The 17,774-nt window shown below is 48.5% G+C and overlaps 1 protein-coding gene across 1 annotated transcript in view; it reads left to right on the top strand.

The window, feature by feature from the left end:
* The window catches only part of LOC144479973 (uncharacterized), a 96,756-nt gene extending 81,867 nt beyond the window's left edge, over positions 1-14,889 (top strand). The window contains exons 5-6 of the mRNA XM_078199105.1: positions 2,464-2,650; positions 14,401-14,889. Coding sequence (XP_078055231.1) covers positions 2,464-2,607 — 144 coding nt within the window. The 3' untranslated portion in view covers positions 2,608-2,650; positions 14,401-14,889. The remainder of the gene's footprint in view (positions 1-2,463; positions 2,651-14,400) is intronic.
* Positions 14,890-17,774: the final 2,885 nt, after the last annotated feature.

Genomic DNA, 17,774 nt, shown 5'->3' on the forward strand with positions numbered 1-17,774 from the left:
ATGGCTACACTGACCCTCACTGGGGTATGGTCCCCACACACACTGACCCTCACTGGGGTACGGGTCCCACATACACTGACTCTCACTGGGGTACGGGTTCCACCACACACTGACTCTCACTGGGGTACAGGTCCCCACACACACTGACTCTCACTGGGGTACGGGTTCCACCACACACTGACCCTCACTGGGGTACGGGTCCCACATACACTGACTCTCACTGGGGTACGGGTTCCACATACACTGACCCTCACTCGGGTACGGGTCCCCACACACACTGACTCTCCACTGGGGTACGGGTTCCACATACACTGACTCTCACTGGGGTAACGGGTTCCGCACACACTGACTCTCACTGGGGTACGGGTTCCGCACATACTGACTCTCACTGGGGTACGGGTTCCACACACACAGACTCTCACTGGGGTACAGGTCCCACACACACTGACTCTCACTGGGGTACGGGTCCCACACCACTGACTCTCACTGGGGTACGGGTTCCGCACACACTGACTCTCACTGGGGTACGGGTCCACACACACTGACTCTCACTGGGATACGGGTTCCACACACACTGACTCTCACTGGGGTACGGTTCCACACACACTGACTCTCACTGGGGTACGGGTTCCACACACACTGACTCTCACTGGGGTACGGGTTCCACACACACTGACTCTCACTGGGGTATGGGTTCCACACACACTGACTCTCACTGGGGTACGGGTCCCACACTCACTGACTCTCACTGGGGTATGGGTTCCACACACACTGACTCTCACTGGGGTACGGGTTCCACACACACTGACTCTCACTGGGGTATGGGTTCCTAGGAATGCTCTGTGATTTCCCCTATCTGACTTCTCCTGATGTCCACCCATGTGCTCAGTAATATCATCAACCATTTGTTCTCTCTCCTGCTTTGAGTGAATTGTTCTGAGCTCCCAGATTCCACCCGAGAGCTGCTGGACAAGTGCAGAGCAGCATGGAAGCTGGGGGTTCCTTCATGGGCGGTTATCGCGGACTCGCTGCCGATTCAGCGAGCTGTACAACATTGGCAGCAACATTTCCCAGTAGGCAGTTATCTTTCATCCCTTCTATGGAACTGCCAGTGGATAGGCTCTTCCCGTTTCAGGTTCATCCACCATCTGCCTAAAGTGTCAGTTCCCTCATACAACCGCATTGGCTGCAGAGTTTCCTGTGTTACAATAACAACTACATTTCCAAAATGCTTCAGGAACACTCTTTGGGACTGCCTGAGGTTGTGACAGATGCTCAATAAATGTAAGTCTTTTCCTTCTTTGTATGAAAACCATCTACCATCTTCCACACTCACTCCCTCCACCACTGACACACAGTGGCAGCCGTGTTACCATCTATAAGATGCACTGTAGCAACTCACCAAGGCTCCTTCAACAGCACCTTCCAAACCCACATACTTAACCGTCTAGGACAGGAACAGCAGGTACCTGAGAACACCACCACCTGGAGTTTCCCCTCCAAGCCACTCACCACCCTAACTTGGAAATATACCGGCCGTTCCTTCACTGTCGCTGGATCTGAATCCTGGAACTCCCTCTCTAACAGCACTGTGGGTGTACCTACACCACATGGAATGTGGCGGGTTCAAGAAGGCAGCTCACCCCCACCTTCTCAAGGGTAATTAGAGATGGGCAATAAATGCTGGCCAGTGACGCCCACATCCTGTCAAATGAATTTTAAAAACAATTGTTTGATGCTAAAAGCAGCAGATTGTGATAAGTTGTACCTGCGCATGGGGAGTGATTGCTATTCCAGTTACTGGGATCGTAAAACCATCACCAGAAGGAAAGCAGGAAGCCAGCTGAGTCTTTCTGTTCCCTAAATTATACAAGAATGATCAACGCGTAACATGTAAAGTTTATTTATTAGTGTCACAAGTAGGCTTACATTAACATTGCAATGAGGCTACTGTAAAAATCCCCTAGTCGCCACACTCCGGCACCTGTTTGGGTACACTGAGGGAGAATGTGGCATGGCCAGTGCATCAAACCAGCGCGTCTTTCAGACTGTGGGAGAAAACTGGAGCACCCGGAGGAAACCCACGCAGACACGGGGAGAACGTGCAGGCTCCACGCAGGCAGTGACCCAAGCCGGGAATCGAACCCGGGTCTCTGGCACTGTCAGGCAGCAGTGCTAACCACTGTGCCACCGTGCCACCCATGGTGGCTGTCAGACTTTACAAGGGGAGTGACTGTTGATTGAAGTTATCTATAACCTGAACTTCTATCTGCTCTGGTGGGAGTAATTATTTCACTGTTTTGTAGATTTATTTACTATTTTTTATTTCTGTATCAGTTCTTTTTTTTTTCAATTTTTTTTCCCTGTTACTGACTTTTTTTTCCCTCTCTTGTCCCTCCCTCCTTCCTCTCTTTCCTTGAATTCTCTTCCTCGCTCTCTGCCTCCTCTCACTCTCAACTCTAGACGACTGGTGCCAAGGATTATGACATCCAATATGCAGAACTCGATACCACCGCTCTGGCCTCTTCACACCCCAGCCCTCGGACCTCCGTTCATGCTGGTGGAGATCTTGTCGAGTATGCAACTATCCAGCCTAACTTACGCTAAAGCATGCCTTTGCAGGCCTTCCCCTCTGACCTTTGACCTCCAGGTACACTTCTGCACTCCCCACTCTTGTCCCTGAATGTAATCTGCCCACTGTCTGCCCACAAAGCACTTTGCGGAATGCTTCCATCTCTGGTCGGCCTTGTAGTGCATGCAGCAATTAATGCACAGAACAACTTCAATAATTATTCACGCCCGTGCGGAGATCCCTTAGAATGAATGAAATGTTTTAACATCCTGCAACGTTGCTGCTCTCTGATTCACAGGGCATGCTGTGGAATGCACGCTAGTTTCTACCTCTGTGTATGCTGCAAATCACTGACAGAGCTGTATCCTCGGTTAAGGGGCCTCGCGCAGTGAGATCTTTCTGAAATGTTCAAATACTAAGTTCTACACTGGAGCTGTTAGTGTGGAGTGGTTCCTGGGTGAGAGGAGAGGGGGGGGGGGGGGGGGGCGGGGGGGATGAGCAGTGAACGCCACTGGCAGCACTGAGTCACTGGCCCCGATTGTAGCTGTGAGTGACACTCTGCAATAGGTGAGGGTGAATCAGCAGCCTGAGTGATTGGTGCAGATTGAATTCCAGAGTGTTGGATAATAAGCTGATGTAAGGCTCACCGGCCTGTAATTACCTGGATTACCCTTGCTACCCTTCTTAAACAAAGGAACAACATTGGCTATTCTCCAATCCTCTGGGACCTCCCCTGTAGCCAGTGAGGATACAAAGATTTCTCTCAGTGTTCTGGGGTATATCCCATCAGGCCATGTCAGCTCATCCAGTGCAACCTCCAAGGCACCAGGACAAATCCAGGGAGAATACTTGTGGTGAGAGAGGAAACATTAATGACACGTTATCCTTAAAGGTATTGGGGCAAATAGAGAAATATATCACAACATGGCTCAAAGAATCCTGGGGGGAAAACCCCCACCAGCGGGACTGAGAGACGGACAGCAGTCCACAAAACAGGCAAGAGTTTGCTGCGTGCTGGTGATGATGTGACAGCAACATTCTGCGCTGCAGCGTAGCATCGCTTTCTCAGATCAGCATTGTGGCCACAGTACGAGGCATTAACAAACTGATGCTGTCACTAGCTGTGCCCAACTCTAAGCAGCGCGCCGGCCTCACGCTGCCTTGTAGCATTTGGAGTTTAGAAGAATGAGCGGAGATTAATTGAGGTATATAAGATGCTGAAGACGATTGACAGGTAAACGTAGAGCGGATGTTTCCCCTTGTTGGACATTCTAGAATGAGAGGCCATAGTTCTAAGCTAAGGACTGGCAGAAATCAAATTGAAATGAGGAGGAAACACTGGACAGCACTGGGACACAGAGAAACACTGGACAGCACTGGGACACAGAGAAACACTGGACAGCACTGGGACACAGAGAAACACTGGACAGCACTGGGACACAGAGAAACACTGGACAGCACTGGGACACAGAGAAACACTGGACAGCACTGGGACACAGAGAAACACTGGACAGCACTGGGATACAGAGAAACACGAGGCAGCACTGGGATACAGAGATATACACTGGGCAGCACTGGGATACAGAGATATACACTGGGCAGCACTGGGATACAGAGATATACACTGGGCAGCACTGGGATACAGAGATATACACTGGACAGCACTGGGATACAGAGATATACACTGGGCAGCACTGGGACACAGAGAAACACTGGGCAGCACTGGGATACAGAGATATACACTGGGCAGCACTGGGATACAGAGATATACACTGGGCAGCACTGGGATACAGAGATATACACTGGGCAGCACTGGGATACAGAGAAACACTGGACAGCACTGGGATACAGAGATATACACTGGGCAGCACTGGGATACAGAGATATACACTGGGCAGCACTGGGATACAGAGATATACACTGGGCAGCACTGGGATACAGAGAAACACTGGACAGCACTGGGATACAGAGATATACACTGGGCAGCACTGGGATACAGAGATATACACTGGGCAGCACTGGGATACAGAGAAACACGAGGCAGCACTGGGATACAGAGATATACACTGGGCAGCACTGGGACACAGAGAAACACTGGGCAGCACTGGGACACAGAGAAACACTGGGTAGCACTGGGATACAGAGAAACACGAGGCAGCACTGGGATACAGAGATATACACTGGGCAGCACTGGGATACAGAGAAACACTGGACAGCACTGGGATACAGAGATATACACTGGGCAGCACTGGGACACAGAGACACACTGGGCAGCACTGGGATACAGAGATATACACTGGGCAGCACTGGGATACAGAGATATACACTGGGCAGCACTGGGATACAGAGATATACACTGGGCAGCACTGGGATACAGAGATATACACTGGGCAGCACTGGGATACAGAGAAACACTGGGCAGCACTGGGACACAGAGACACACTGGGCAGCACTGGGATACAGAGATACGCACTGGGCAGCACTGGGATACAGAGAAACACTGGGCAGCACTGGGACACAGAGACACACTGGGCAGCACTGGGATACAGAGATATACACTGGGCAGCACTGGGATACAGAGATATACACTGGGCAGCACTGGGACACAGAGGAACACTGGGCAGCACTGGGATACAGAGAAACACTGGGCAGCACTGAGATACAGAGGAACACTGGGTTGCAATGTGTTACAGACAGGGGTGGAGTTTAATTTAAACAGTTCTAATTTTTCCTCACCTCTGTTCATAAACAGAAAGATATTTTGATTTGTTTTTCTGTATAAGTTGTGGCAGATTTCCCAACCTCACTGGTTTGATGTGACCCAATTTCTATTATAATCCCCACAACAAAATCACAAAAGGGTAAACTCAGAGGGTTAGTTTATTTGTACATGGAGGGAAGCCACCTGGCCTCCTTTTCACTCATACAATAAAAGAGGGGGATATAGAAAGAAAGATTCACAGGACAATGACCACAGAATAAAGGATTATTGGTTCACGAGTCCAGAGTCTGGAATCAAATGTCCAATGGTGCGTTCCTTCACAGGGCTCATCAGGCTAAAACCTGATGCTGGATAATTCACGTTCCCAGTAGAGATGACTTCCATGAAGAGGTCAGCTTGGAGAAATGAATTAGTCTTGTAGACAATGGGAAAGAAGTCCCAGTGGGAACGGTATAGATGGGGGTCAGGCATTCACCGAAGGGCCGAACAGCCTCTTCTGTGCTGTATGGCCTGGACTGTGCCCTTGTCCTGAGCCGCTGCTTGCCAGGTGGATAATGGCAGGCCGATTGGTGGTACAGCAGAGCTTCTCCTAGCTCAGGTGGTCATGTGACTCCCACCGCTCCATTTTGTCCTTGAGAAAGGATGTCTATTCTTTTCAATAAAACAGCAAAATACCGTGGAAGCTGGAATCGGCAACCTGAACAGAGAAAGCTGCAAAAGCTCAGCCAGTCCAGCAACATCTGGAAGGAGAGGAAACAGAGTTAAAGTTTTCAGTTGTTGAAACACTTTCTCAGAACCAAAGAGTGGGCTAAAAGTGGTGATGTATCAGAGGGAATGTCTGGAGCAGTGACTAACCGGAGCTGGAAGAGATTGCAACAAAGAGATAGCAAAACCTAAGAACAAGTGACAGATGGCCCAGTGGGTGGGGGGGGGGGGGAGTTGCTGTTTGCATAGGAACAAAAAAGAATGGTAAAGATGGAGGAGGAAGGTCACAGTCTAAAGTTGTTAAACTCAATGTTGAATCCTGAGGGCCACAACGTGCCCCATCGGAAGGTGAGTTGTTGTTCCTCCAGGTTGCTCCAGGCTTCACTGGAACATTGCAACTGCCAAGGATAGACATGTGGGCATCAGAGCAAGATGTGGGGTTAAAATGGCAGCGACAGGAAGGTTGGGATCATGCTTGTGGACTGAGTGAAGGAGCTCCTCAGTTAGCTTAGCCACTTTGTATTTAGTCTCTCCACTTGATTGGCACCACATCCACAAACATCCACTCCCTCCACCACCGACGCTCAGTAGCAGCAGTGTTACTATCTACAAGATGCACTGCAGCAACTCACCAAAGTTCCTTAGACAGCACCTTCCAAACCCATGACCACTTCCATCTAGAAGGACAAGGGCAGCAGTTACATGGGAACACCACCACCTGCAAGTTCCCCTCCAAGCCACTCACCATCCTGACTTGGAAATATATCGCCGTTCCTTCACAGTCGCTGGGTCAAAACCCTGGAATTCCCTCCCTAACAGCATTGTGGGTCAACCCACAGAACATGGACTGCAGTGATTCAAGAAGGCAGCTCACCACCACCTTCTCAAGGACAACTAGGGATAGACAATAAATGTTGGCCAGCCAGCAACGCCCACGTCCCATGAATGAAAAAAAAATGTAGAGGAGCAGTGAATACAATGGACCAAATTGAAGGAGGTGCAAATGAAATGTTGCTTCACCTGAAAGGAGTGTTTGGAGACTTGAACAATGAGGAGCGAGTAGGTAAAGGGGCAGGTGTTGCACCTTCTGCGATTGCAAGGGAAGGTGCTGTAGGAAGGGGATAAGAACTTAGAGTGATAGAGGAGTGGATCAGGGTGTCATGGAGGGAATAGTCCCTGAGAAATGCTGATAGGGGAGTTGAGGGGAAGGTTTGTTTTGTGATGGCATTATGCTGGAGTTGGCAGAAATGGTGGAGGATGATCCTTTGAATGTGGAGGCTGGTGGGGTGGAAAGTGAGGACAAGGGAGACCCTATCCTGGTTCTGGGAGGGAGGGGAAGGGGTGAGGGCAGAGGTGCGGGAGATGGGTTGGACACGATCGAGTGTCCTGTCACCCACAGTGGGGGAACCTCAGTTGAGGGAAAAGGTAGATGTCAGAAGCAGTGTTTTTGAAAGTGACATCATAGGTGTGCAAGTCCACAAATCCTTGAAGGTGGCAGCACAGGTGGAGAAGGTGGTGAAGAAGGCATATGGTATGCTTGCCTTTATAGGATGGGATATAAAGTATAAAAGCTGGAGTCTGATGTTGCAGCTGTATAGAACGCTGGTTAGGTCACATTTGGAGTACTGCATCCAGTTCTGGTTGCCGCACTACCAGAAGGACGTGGAGGCTTTAGAGAGAGTGCAGAGAAGGTTTACCAGGATATTGCTTGGTATGGAGGGTCTTAACTATGAGGAGAGATTGGGTAAACTGGGCTTGGTCTCCCTGGAAAGACGGAGAATGAGGGGAGACCTAATAGAGATGTACAAAATTATGAAGGGTATAGATAGGGTGAACAGTGGGAAGCTTTTTCCCAGGTCAGAGGTGACGATCACGAGGGGTCACGGGCTCAAGGTGAGAGGGGCGAGGTATAACTCAGATATCAGAGGGACGTTTTTTACACAGAGAGTGGTGGGGGCCTGGAATGCGCTGCCAAGTAGGGTGGTGGAGGCAGGCACGCTGGCATCGTTTAAGACTTACCTGGATAGTCACATGAGCAGTCTGGGAATGGAGGGATACAAACGAATGGTCTACTTGGACCAATGAGCGGCACAGGCTTGGAGGCCGAAGGGCCTGTTTCCTGTGCTGTACTGTTCTTTGTTCTTTGTTCTTTATGGATTCATGAAGGGAAAGTCGTGTTTGACGAATCTACTGGACTTTTATGAAGATGTCACTAGTGCGGTTGACAGAGGGGAACCGGTGGATGTGGTGTTTTTAGATTTCCAGAAGGCGTTCGATAAGGTGCCTCACAAAAGGTTGCTGCAGAAGATTGGGGTACATGGAGTTAGGGGTAAGGTGTTGGCGTGGATTGGGGATTGGCTATCTAACAGGAAGCAGAGAGTTGGGATAAATGGGTGCTTTTCTGGTTGGCAGTTGGTGACCAGTGGCGTGCCGCAGGGATCGGTGCTGGGGCCTCAATTGTTTACCATTTACATAGATGATCTGGAGGAGGGGACTGAATGTAGGATATTCAAGTTTGCTGATGACACGAAGGTGAGTGGGAAAGCGAATTGCGTGGAGGAGGCGGAAAGTCTGCAGAGAGATTTGGATAGGCTGAGCGAGTGGGCGAGGATCTGGCAGATGGAATATAACGTTAGCAAATGTGACGTTATCCACTTTGGAAGAAATAATAGTAAATTGGAATATTATTTAAATGGAGAAAAATTACATCGTGCGACTGTGCAGAGGGACCTGGGGGTCCTTGTGCACGAATCGCAAAAACTCAGTCTGCAGGTGCAGCAGGTGATCAAGAAGGCGAATGGAATGTTGGCCTTTATCGCGAGGGGGATAGAATATAAAAGCAGGGAGGTCTTGCTGCAACTGTACAAGGCACTGGTGAGGCCGCAACTGGAGTATTGTGTGCAGTTTTGGTCCCCTTATTTGCGAAAGGATATATTGGCCTTGGAGGGAGTGCAGAGAAGGTTCACCAGGTTGATACCGGAGATGAGGGGTGTAGCTTATGAGGAGAGATTAAACAGATTGGGTCTGTACTCGTTGGAGTTTAGAAGGATGAGGGGTGATCTTATAGAGACATATAAGATAATGAAGGGGCTGGATAGGGTAGAGGTGGAGAGATTCTTTCCACTTAGAAGGGAAACCAGAACTAGAGGGCACAGCCTCAAAATAAGGGGGGGCCGGTTCAGAACAGAGTTGAGGGGGAACTTCTTCTCTCAGAGGGTAGTGAATCTCTGGAATTCTCTGCCCATTGAAGTGGTGGAGGCTTCCTCGTTGAATATGTTTAAATCACGGGTAGATAGTTTTCTGATCGATAAGGGAATGAGGGGATATGGGGAGCAGGCGGGTAAGTGGAACTGATTCGCTTCAGATCAGCCATGATCTTGTTGAATGGCGGGGCAGGCTCGAAGGGCCAGATGGCCTACTCCTGCTTCTATTTCTTATGTTCTTATGTTCTTTATAGGAACAGATGTGACAGAGTTGGAGAAATTGGGAAAATGGGATGGAATCCTCCCAGGGAGCAGAGTGTGAGGAGCTATAGTTGAGGTAGCTTTGAGAGGTGGTGGCCTTGTAATGAATATTGGTGGTCAGTCTATCACCATAGAAATCATAAAAACCCTACAGTACAGAAAGAGGCCATTCGGCCCATCGAGTCTGCACCGACCACAATCCCACCCAGGCCCTACCCCCATATCCCTACATGTTTTACCCGCTAATCCCTGTAATCTATGCATCCCAGGACACTAAGGGGCAATTTTTAGCATGGCCAATCAACCTAACCCGCACATCTTTGGACTGTGGGAGGAAACCGGAGCACCCGGAGGAAACCCACGCAGACACGAGGAGAATGTGCAAACTCCACACAGACAGTGACCCAAGCTGGGAATCGAACCCAGGTCCCTGGAGCTGTGAAGCAGCAGTGCTAACCACTGTGCTACCGTGTCGACCAGAAATGGAGACAGCAAGGTCCAGGAAGGGAAGTAAAGTGTCAGAGATGGACCATGAGAAGATGAGAGAGGGTGGAAATTGGAGGCAGAAGTGATAAAATATTTCCAGATCCAGATGAGAGCCTGAAATAGCCCCGATATGGTCATCGATGTAACGGAAAAGAGTTGTAGGAATGGCCCTGAGTAGGATTGGAACAAGGAACCTTCCAGATAACACACAAAGAGACAGGTGTAACTGGAACCCATGCAGGCACTCACAGCCACATCTTTTTGCAGAAAGTGAGACAAGTTTAAGAAGAAATTATTGAGTGACGGAACGAGTCCAGCCAGACGGGGGAGGGTAGTGGTGGACGAGGATTGGTCCAGTCTCAGCTCAAGGAAGAAGTAGACAATCCTCAGATCCTCCTGGTGTGGGATGGAGGTGTAGCGGGATTGGACATCCATAGTGAAGAGGAGACAGTTAGTGTCAGGGAACTGGACATTGTTGATATGCCAGAGGAACTCTGAAGGTAGGTTAGTTAGTTAGTTTATTTATTCATCACAAGTAGGCTTACATTAACACTGCAATGCAGTTACTGTGAAAATCCCCTAGTCGCCACACTCTGGCGCTTGTTTGGGTACACTGAGGGAGAATTTAGCATGGCCAATCCACCTAACCAACATGTCTGTCGGACTGTGGAAGGAAACCAGAACACCCAGAGGAAACCCAGGCAGACACGGGGAGAACATGCAGACTCCACACAGACAGTGACCCAAGTCAGGAATCGAACCCATGTCCCTGGTGCTGTGAGACAGCCGTGCTAACCACTGTGCCACCGTGTCACCCACACAGGGAGATACTAGATAAGGAGAGGATGGAGTCAAGTTAGGAAGAAATGAGTTCTGTGGGGCAGGAACAGGCTGCTATGCTGGGCCTACTGGGGCAGTCCTGTTTGTGGGTTTTGGGATGGGAGCAGAAGCGGGGTGTACAGGGATGTGGAGGGATGTTCTCCAGAGATGATGATGTCAGTTACAGACTGGAAACAATGGTTCGATGATTGGTGTTAGGGAAATGGGATGTATATTCCTCTGCCTGGGTTATTGAGATTGTTAATGCTTCAACTATTAAGAGTTTGAAACGAGGTTAAAGGCTCCATTGTCTCTACTGGTGAGTCCAGACCTGGCTTGGGAAATGTTAATGGCCTTTATATAATTCCCTTGCAAGTTGGTTTCTGCTCGCAGTTTGTTAGCATCTCTTCAGAGGTAACGAGGTGTCAACTTCCCTGGTTGCCAGAAAGTCCCTTTTGTTTAAAAGTCAAAGCCAGGGTCAGCTTCAGTCATTTTAAAGTCTTCGTCCAGTTTTAAAAATGTTATAAATTCGCCATGATGGTAGATATATATTTCATTAAAAAATGTAGTGTGGGGTCTTAGCTCCATTAATGCGATACACAGAGACACACTGGGGAGCACTGGAATACAGATGTACATTGTAATCCAGTGCATCTCACAGCGCCAGGTACCTGGCCTTGGGTCACTGTCTGTGTGGAGTTTCCACGTTCTCCCCGTGCCTGTGTGGGTTTCCTCCGGGTGCTCCGGTTTCCTCCCCCAATCCAAAGATAAGGACATAAGAACGAGGAGCAGGAGTAGGCCATCTGGCCCCTTGAGTCTGCTCCGCCATTCAATAAGATCATGGCTGATCTTTTCGCTCCACTTACCCGCCCGCTCACCATAACCCTTAATTCCTTTACTGTTCAAAAATGTATCTATCCTTGCCTTAAAAACATTCAATGAGGTAGCCTCAATTGCTTCACTGGGCGGGGAATTCCACAGATCCACAACTCTTTGTGTGAAGAAGTTCCTCCTCAACTCAATCCTAAATCTGCTCCCCCTTATTTTGAGGCCGTGCCCCCTAGTTCTAGTTTCATCTGCCAGTGGAAACAACTTCCCTGCTTCTATTCCCTTCATAATCTTATATGTTTCTATAAGGTCTCCCCTCATTCTTCTGAATTCAAGTGAGTATAGCCCCAGTCTACTCAGTTTCTCCTCATAAGCCAACCCTCTCAACTCTGGAATCAACCTCGTGAATCTCCTCAGCACCCCCTCTAATGCCAGTATATCCTTTCTCAAGTCAGGAGACCAAAACTGTACACAGTACTTCAAGTGTGGCCTCACCAGCACCTTATACAGCTGCAACATAACCTCGCTGTTTTGAAACTCCATCCCTCTAGCAATGAAGGACAACATTCCTTTTGCCTTCTTAATTACCTGCTGCACCTGCAAACCAACTCCTTGTGATTCTTGCACAAGGACACCCAGGTCCCTCTGCACAGCAGCATGCTGCAATTTTTTACCATTTAAATAATAGTCCATTTTGCTGTTATTCCTACCAAAATGGATGACCTCACATTTACCAACATTGTACTTCATCAGCCAGACCCTTGTCCACTCACTTAGACTATCTATATCCCTTTGCAGACTTTCAGCGTCCTCTGCACGCTTTGCTCTGTCACTCATCTTATGTCATCTGCGAATTTTGACAAACTACACTTGGTCCCCAACTCCAAATCATCTATGTAAATTGTAAACAATTGCGGTCCCAACACTGATCCCTGAGGCACACCACTAGTCACTGATCGCCAATCAGAAAAACACCCATTTACCCCCACTCTTTGATTTCTGTTAGTTAACCAATCCTCTATCCATGCTAATACATTACCTGTAACATCGTGCACCTTTATCTTATGCAGCAGCCTTTGGTGCGGCACCTTGTCAAATGCCTTCTGGAAATCCAGATACACCACATCCACAGGTTCCCCATTGTCCACTGCGCACGTAATGTTCTCAAAGAATTGAGAATATGTGGGTTAGGGTGATTGGCCATGCTAAATTGACCCTAGTGTCAGGGGGATTAGCAGGGTAAATGTGTGGGATTGCGCAGATGGAGCCTGGGTGGGATTGTGGTTGGTACAAACTCGATGGGCTGAATGACCTCCTTCTGTACTGGAGGGATTCTATGATACACTGGCATACAGAGGAAATGCAATGGGATGTAGTTTTACACTGGGACACTCGCGTTCAGAGAAACATTGGGATACATGGAGCTGCTGTGATGAGACTTCAGGGACCCAGGAACCCGACAGATGTCAGTTCCTTCAGGAGAAAAAGATCAGTGGAAGGTATTTCTTTAAGAAGAGCCTTGCCTTGGGAAGAATGACCCATTGATGAGTGAACTCAATCTCGTGTTTTCACACACACGGATGTGAATAATGGGAAAAGCAGACATTAACCCAACTCCACTCACAGGTGAAGCAAAATCTCTGTCTCCTTTTTATTGCACTGGAATATTCTCTCTGACTAACAACAACAATTTACATACATGTGGCACCTTCAATGTAGTGAAATGTCCCATGATGCTTTACAGGAGCATCATCAAACAAAACATGACACTGAGCCCCGAGGAGGTGGGGGCTCTTTTAAAGCTTTTTAAAGTTAAAGTTTATTTATTAGTGTCGCAAGTAGGTTTATGTTGATAGCTTGGTTAAAGGTGTCGGTTTTAAGGAGCTTTCTAAAGGAGGAGAGATGGAGATGTGGAGAGGTTTAGGGAGGGAATTCCAGAGCTTGGGGCCAAACAGCTGGAAACCTGGCCACCAATACAGATATCAGACGGACATATTTTACACAGAGGGTCGTGGGGGCCTGGAATGCGCTGCCAGGCAAGGTGGTGGAGGCGGACACACTGGGAACGTTTAAGACTTATCTAGACAGCCATATGAACGGAGTGGGAATGGAGGGATACAAAAGAATGGTCTAGTTTGGACCAGGGAGCGGCGCGGGCTTGGAGGGCCGAAGGGCCTGTTCCTGTGCTGTATTGTTCTTTGTTCTTTGTTCAATGATGGAGCGATGAAAACTGAGGATGTGCAAGAGGAGTGCAGATATCTTACTGTTGGGCTGGAGGAGGGCGAGGCCACAGAGGCAGAGACCCTACTGGGCTGTCACTCCATTGAAACCCAATGACAATCCTCGCTCATCAAACAAAGATCCAGATCTAACCTCACTGAAACTTACCCTCTTCAATTCCCTCGGTAACCCAGCTGTGATCATACTCACAGGGAACCTTCCAACCTGCGCCCCAATGTGATCGATGACGAAGGCGTAGTTGGCTTACATTAGCTCCTGATTAGGTGAATTGACTGTTTTGCATTTCCCAAAGTGTGTGTGTACATGTGTGTGTTTGTGTATGTGTGCAATGTTGCATGTATATGTGTGCGTGTGTGCATAAACATGTAGATGAGGTCAGTGTTGGAGCCTCTGAGGTACCTGAGGATGACTATTATTCCAGTGAGGGTCAGTGACGGTCAGAGTATAAGTGAGGTGGGGAGGGAGCGGGGTGCTGACTAATCGAAGGGTTTTATCAATGGATTTCTGCTGTTAGATTTCTTACAGAACCGGTTCTGAATTCTGACCTTTCTTTATCTCCACAGTACAATGGGAACCGCTATGAAGAACTATCAGATGAGGATGAATACGTGAGCGGCCAGCACGATTACCATGACGACTACTTGGAGCAACTCCACCCTATTTATAATCAGTTATCGTATAGACCCCCGGACCCTTCTCACCACCCCAGCACCTCTCACAGATATCCCCAGCCTGGCTCACGGGCAGCGTACATTTACTCGAAAGAGCAGTATGTATAAATGAGCCTCACTGGCCAGCACAGGGCAGAGTGCTGAGCCCACTGTCCAACAACTCAAAACCCACCTTCAGACATTGGCCATGAAGCTGCTTAACCCTTTGTTAACCAACGGGATTGAAGTTTTGTTTCACTCTCTCGCAAAGCATGCGGCACGCGCGCACACACGGGGAATGGTTCTACCGCGCTGGTTTGGAAAGGGTTAACACCGTGACTTTGCCTTCACGAGTTATACGAGTGTCAACGTGAAAACCAACAGGTGCAAACCTCTCCTGCCCAAGGCCTTGCGATGGTGCCATCAGGATCATTGGCTTGTCAGCCTAGACGGTGCTGCATGTAAACCGGTGTGGGGCTGGGCGTGTTGGGGAGGTGGTGGGGAGGGGAGAATGTTGAAAGTTGTTAGTGGCGTTTGATATTGTTCTTGTGCGAGTGACAGTGGGTCTACAATGCTGCTGCTGCTGCTGCTGCTGTGTTTGATGCAAGCCTGGTATTTCTGTTATCACCACCCCTTGAACAATGGTTGATCAATAACCAGCAAGGTACTCTGTCCAATTGCCATGGCTCCAATGGGAATGTGCACGTGTGACCACTGTCAGCCTCTTTCCCGATTGGCTGCTTGTCCCCATTTTGCAATGATGGTAGGCCAATCCCAAAGCGTGTAATCATGACCCAATATTCTATGGCACTCTTCTGCTTTGGTCTCTGAGCAGTGATTGGTGTAAAGCCATTGATCCCACAGTGAGTCAGACTTTTTGCTCCAGGTGGTGTTGCCCCTTTATCGGGGGGTGGGAGGGATGGGGGCTTGTGGTTGGATAAATCTTGGCCTGGCCTCTTCTCCTGACCCAGTAAGAAGGCACCTTCCATGGAGCCAGTTCAGACTGTCTCTGCAGAAGGAAGGAAGGAGTGGAATCAGAAACATTACTCGAGATGCCAATTGATCCCATCACCATTTTCACAGAAGTATTCATCCCAAAAACTGAACCTTCTCTGAGCAGGTAGTGGAATAAATTTTTACGTTAAAAATAACTAAACAATTACTGAATATCATCAACCTACATGGGTCTGAATCGAGGAGCCTCAGAGACGCCGTGTTGGAGGCCGGGCTGGGCTGGGCTTGGCACTGATGAAGAAGTGAGGGGGAAGAAGGAGCAGGGAGGGATGGAGAGGACAGGAGCATTGGCAGAATGGAAAACATGACTAGGAAAGCAGTCAAAGTCTCATCCAGGACACTTGATGGGAGCTTTGAGTCGTGGGTGTCCTGTGGGTAACGTGACCAATAACTCTGGACAAGCAGGAGAGACGTGGGGCTTCTTCCTCAGGTTTTTCCTCTCTTGTTCAGAACGCACTGAGTCTGGCTGGGGCGTGGGCTCCATGGGCGCTCCCTCAGTTTGCTACCTCACCCACATATGTGAGGGTGGTCAGTGCGGGTCACAGGACACTCAATATGAGGGCATCAGAGCTAAAGCCATTTCTGCCCTTACCCACCATCCAGCAAGATTAACTGCTTAGCGATCAGGAGCTGGAGCTCTGGCTGGAGTCCTGTCCCTCTCAACGTCAGGGGCTGAAGCTAATTGCAGAACCATGAGTGCTGGCCCCAGGTGAGATCCTGCGCTCAGCACAGGCCCAAGACTGAGGCTGGGATCTCTGGCGGGTAAGGCACAAGTAGCACACTAGAAAATGTCGGAGCACTTTGACAAGAATTATTTTAGTGATGGAAATATTCTCTAAATAGAGTTGTGGATATGACAGTTTATAGTTTAATAATCCCAACTGCACTTTTATCTTATAGAAACTGTCCCTTGATATATAGAAAGAATGAAGGATACAGCGATTATTTTGAGCTATTCTGGTGGAGAGGGGGTATCTTGGTGTTGTCAGAGCACACAGACACTGACTAACAAAAATAGTCAAACAGCAGCAAGGTTTGATTGGTTGTAAACAGCATCTTTTGCCTCTTTGTGAGGTCACCGATGCTTCAACAACACAATGATTCCACTGTTATAGTTTTAACATCTTAGAATACAAACATAATGTGAAAGTGGAATGTTCTAGAACCTTCACGTGGGACTGCTGGCCCTTAAACACCTTCCCATTTCATTCCCAATGTACAATATCCCAAACCCCCTCCCCTTCATTCCCACTGTACAGGAATCCATTATCCCAAACCCCTTCCATTTCATTCCCAATGTACAGAATCCCAACATCCCAAACCCCTTCCCATTCATTCCCATTGTACAGGATCCCAATATCCCAAACCCCCTCCCATTCATTCCCACTGTACAGAATTACGATATCCCAAACCCCTTCCATTTTATTCCCAATGTACAGAACTCCAATATCCCAAACCCCTTCCATTTAATTTCCAATGTACGGAATCCCAATATCCCAAACCCCCTCCCATTCATTCCCAATGTACAGGATCCCAATATCCAAAATCCCTCCCCATTCATTCTAACAGCGTTAAAGTCAATATTCCAAACCATTCTGCTCCCTATATTGGAATTGAATTTCAACAGGCCAAACCTTCCCATTTGCTTCCATAACGCAGGAATCGATGGACACAAACCCCCGTCCCATTCTCTCCATTGGGTAACAATCCCAATGCAGCAGACACAGTACATTGACTTCCTTTCAGATAATTTCCAATGGACCAAATCCCTCTGCACTCCCTCAGGATAGAGTTCCCAGTCCCTATGATTTGCACTATGATATAAACCGTCTGAACTGCCGCACTGCAGCGAGACATGTTTCTGGGTATCTCGGCACGATTTCAAATTTAAGCTTTAAGAACAGGAAAAATGCCAAGGGATTGAACCGTGGGCCTCTCCTTCCTGATGGATCCTCTCGCTTCCTCTGTTGCCCTGCGGTCATTCAATCCTGGTTTTAAGATCTTTGAAACTCAGACTCAGCAAGATCACAAAGATGGAACGACAGAATATTCACTCTCACTCTGAAAATGAACCAAATGTTCTGCCATAAATTTTGTGCAGGAAATGTACTTCACAAGCACTGTCCGCTCTGCATCATCAGAAGCCACACTGAAGGCAGAGGAACAGAGCATATTAGTCTGGAGCTGAAAGCGGGAGGAAGTTATTAAAGCGACAGCAAGGTTTGGCAAACAGAGGAAAGGTCAGTGCGTTATTCACAACACCATGAGACGCT

This window comes from Mustelus asterias, chromosome 27 (genome assembly GCF_964213995.1).
Source record: "Mustelus asterias chromosome 27, sMusAst1.hap1.1, whole genome shotgun sequence".
Classification (NCBI taxonomy): Eukaryota; Metazoa; Chordata; class Chondrichthyes; order Carcharhiniformes; family Triakidae; genus Mustelus; species Mustelus asterias.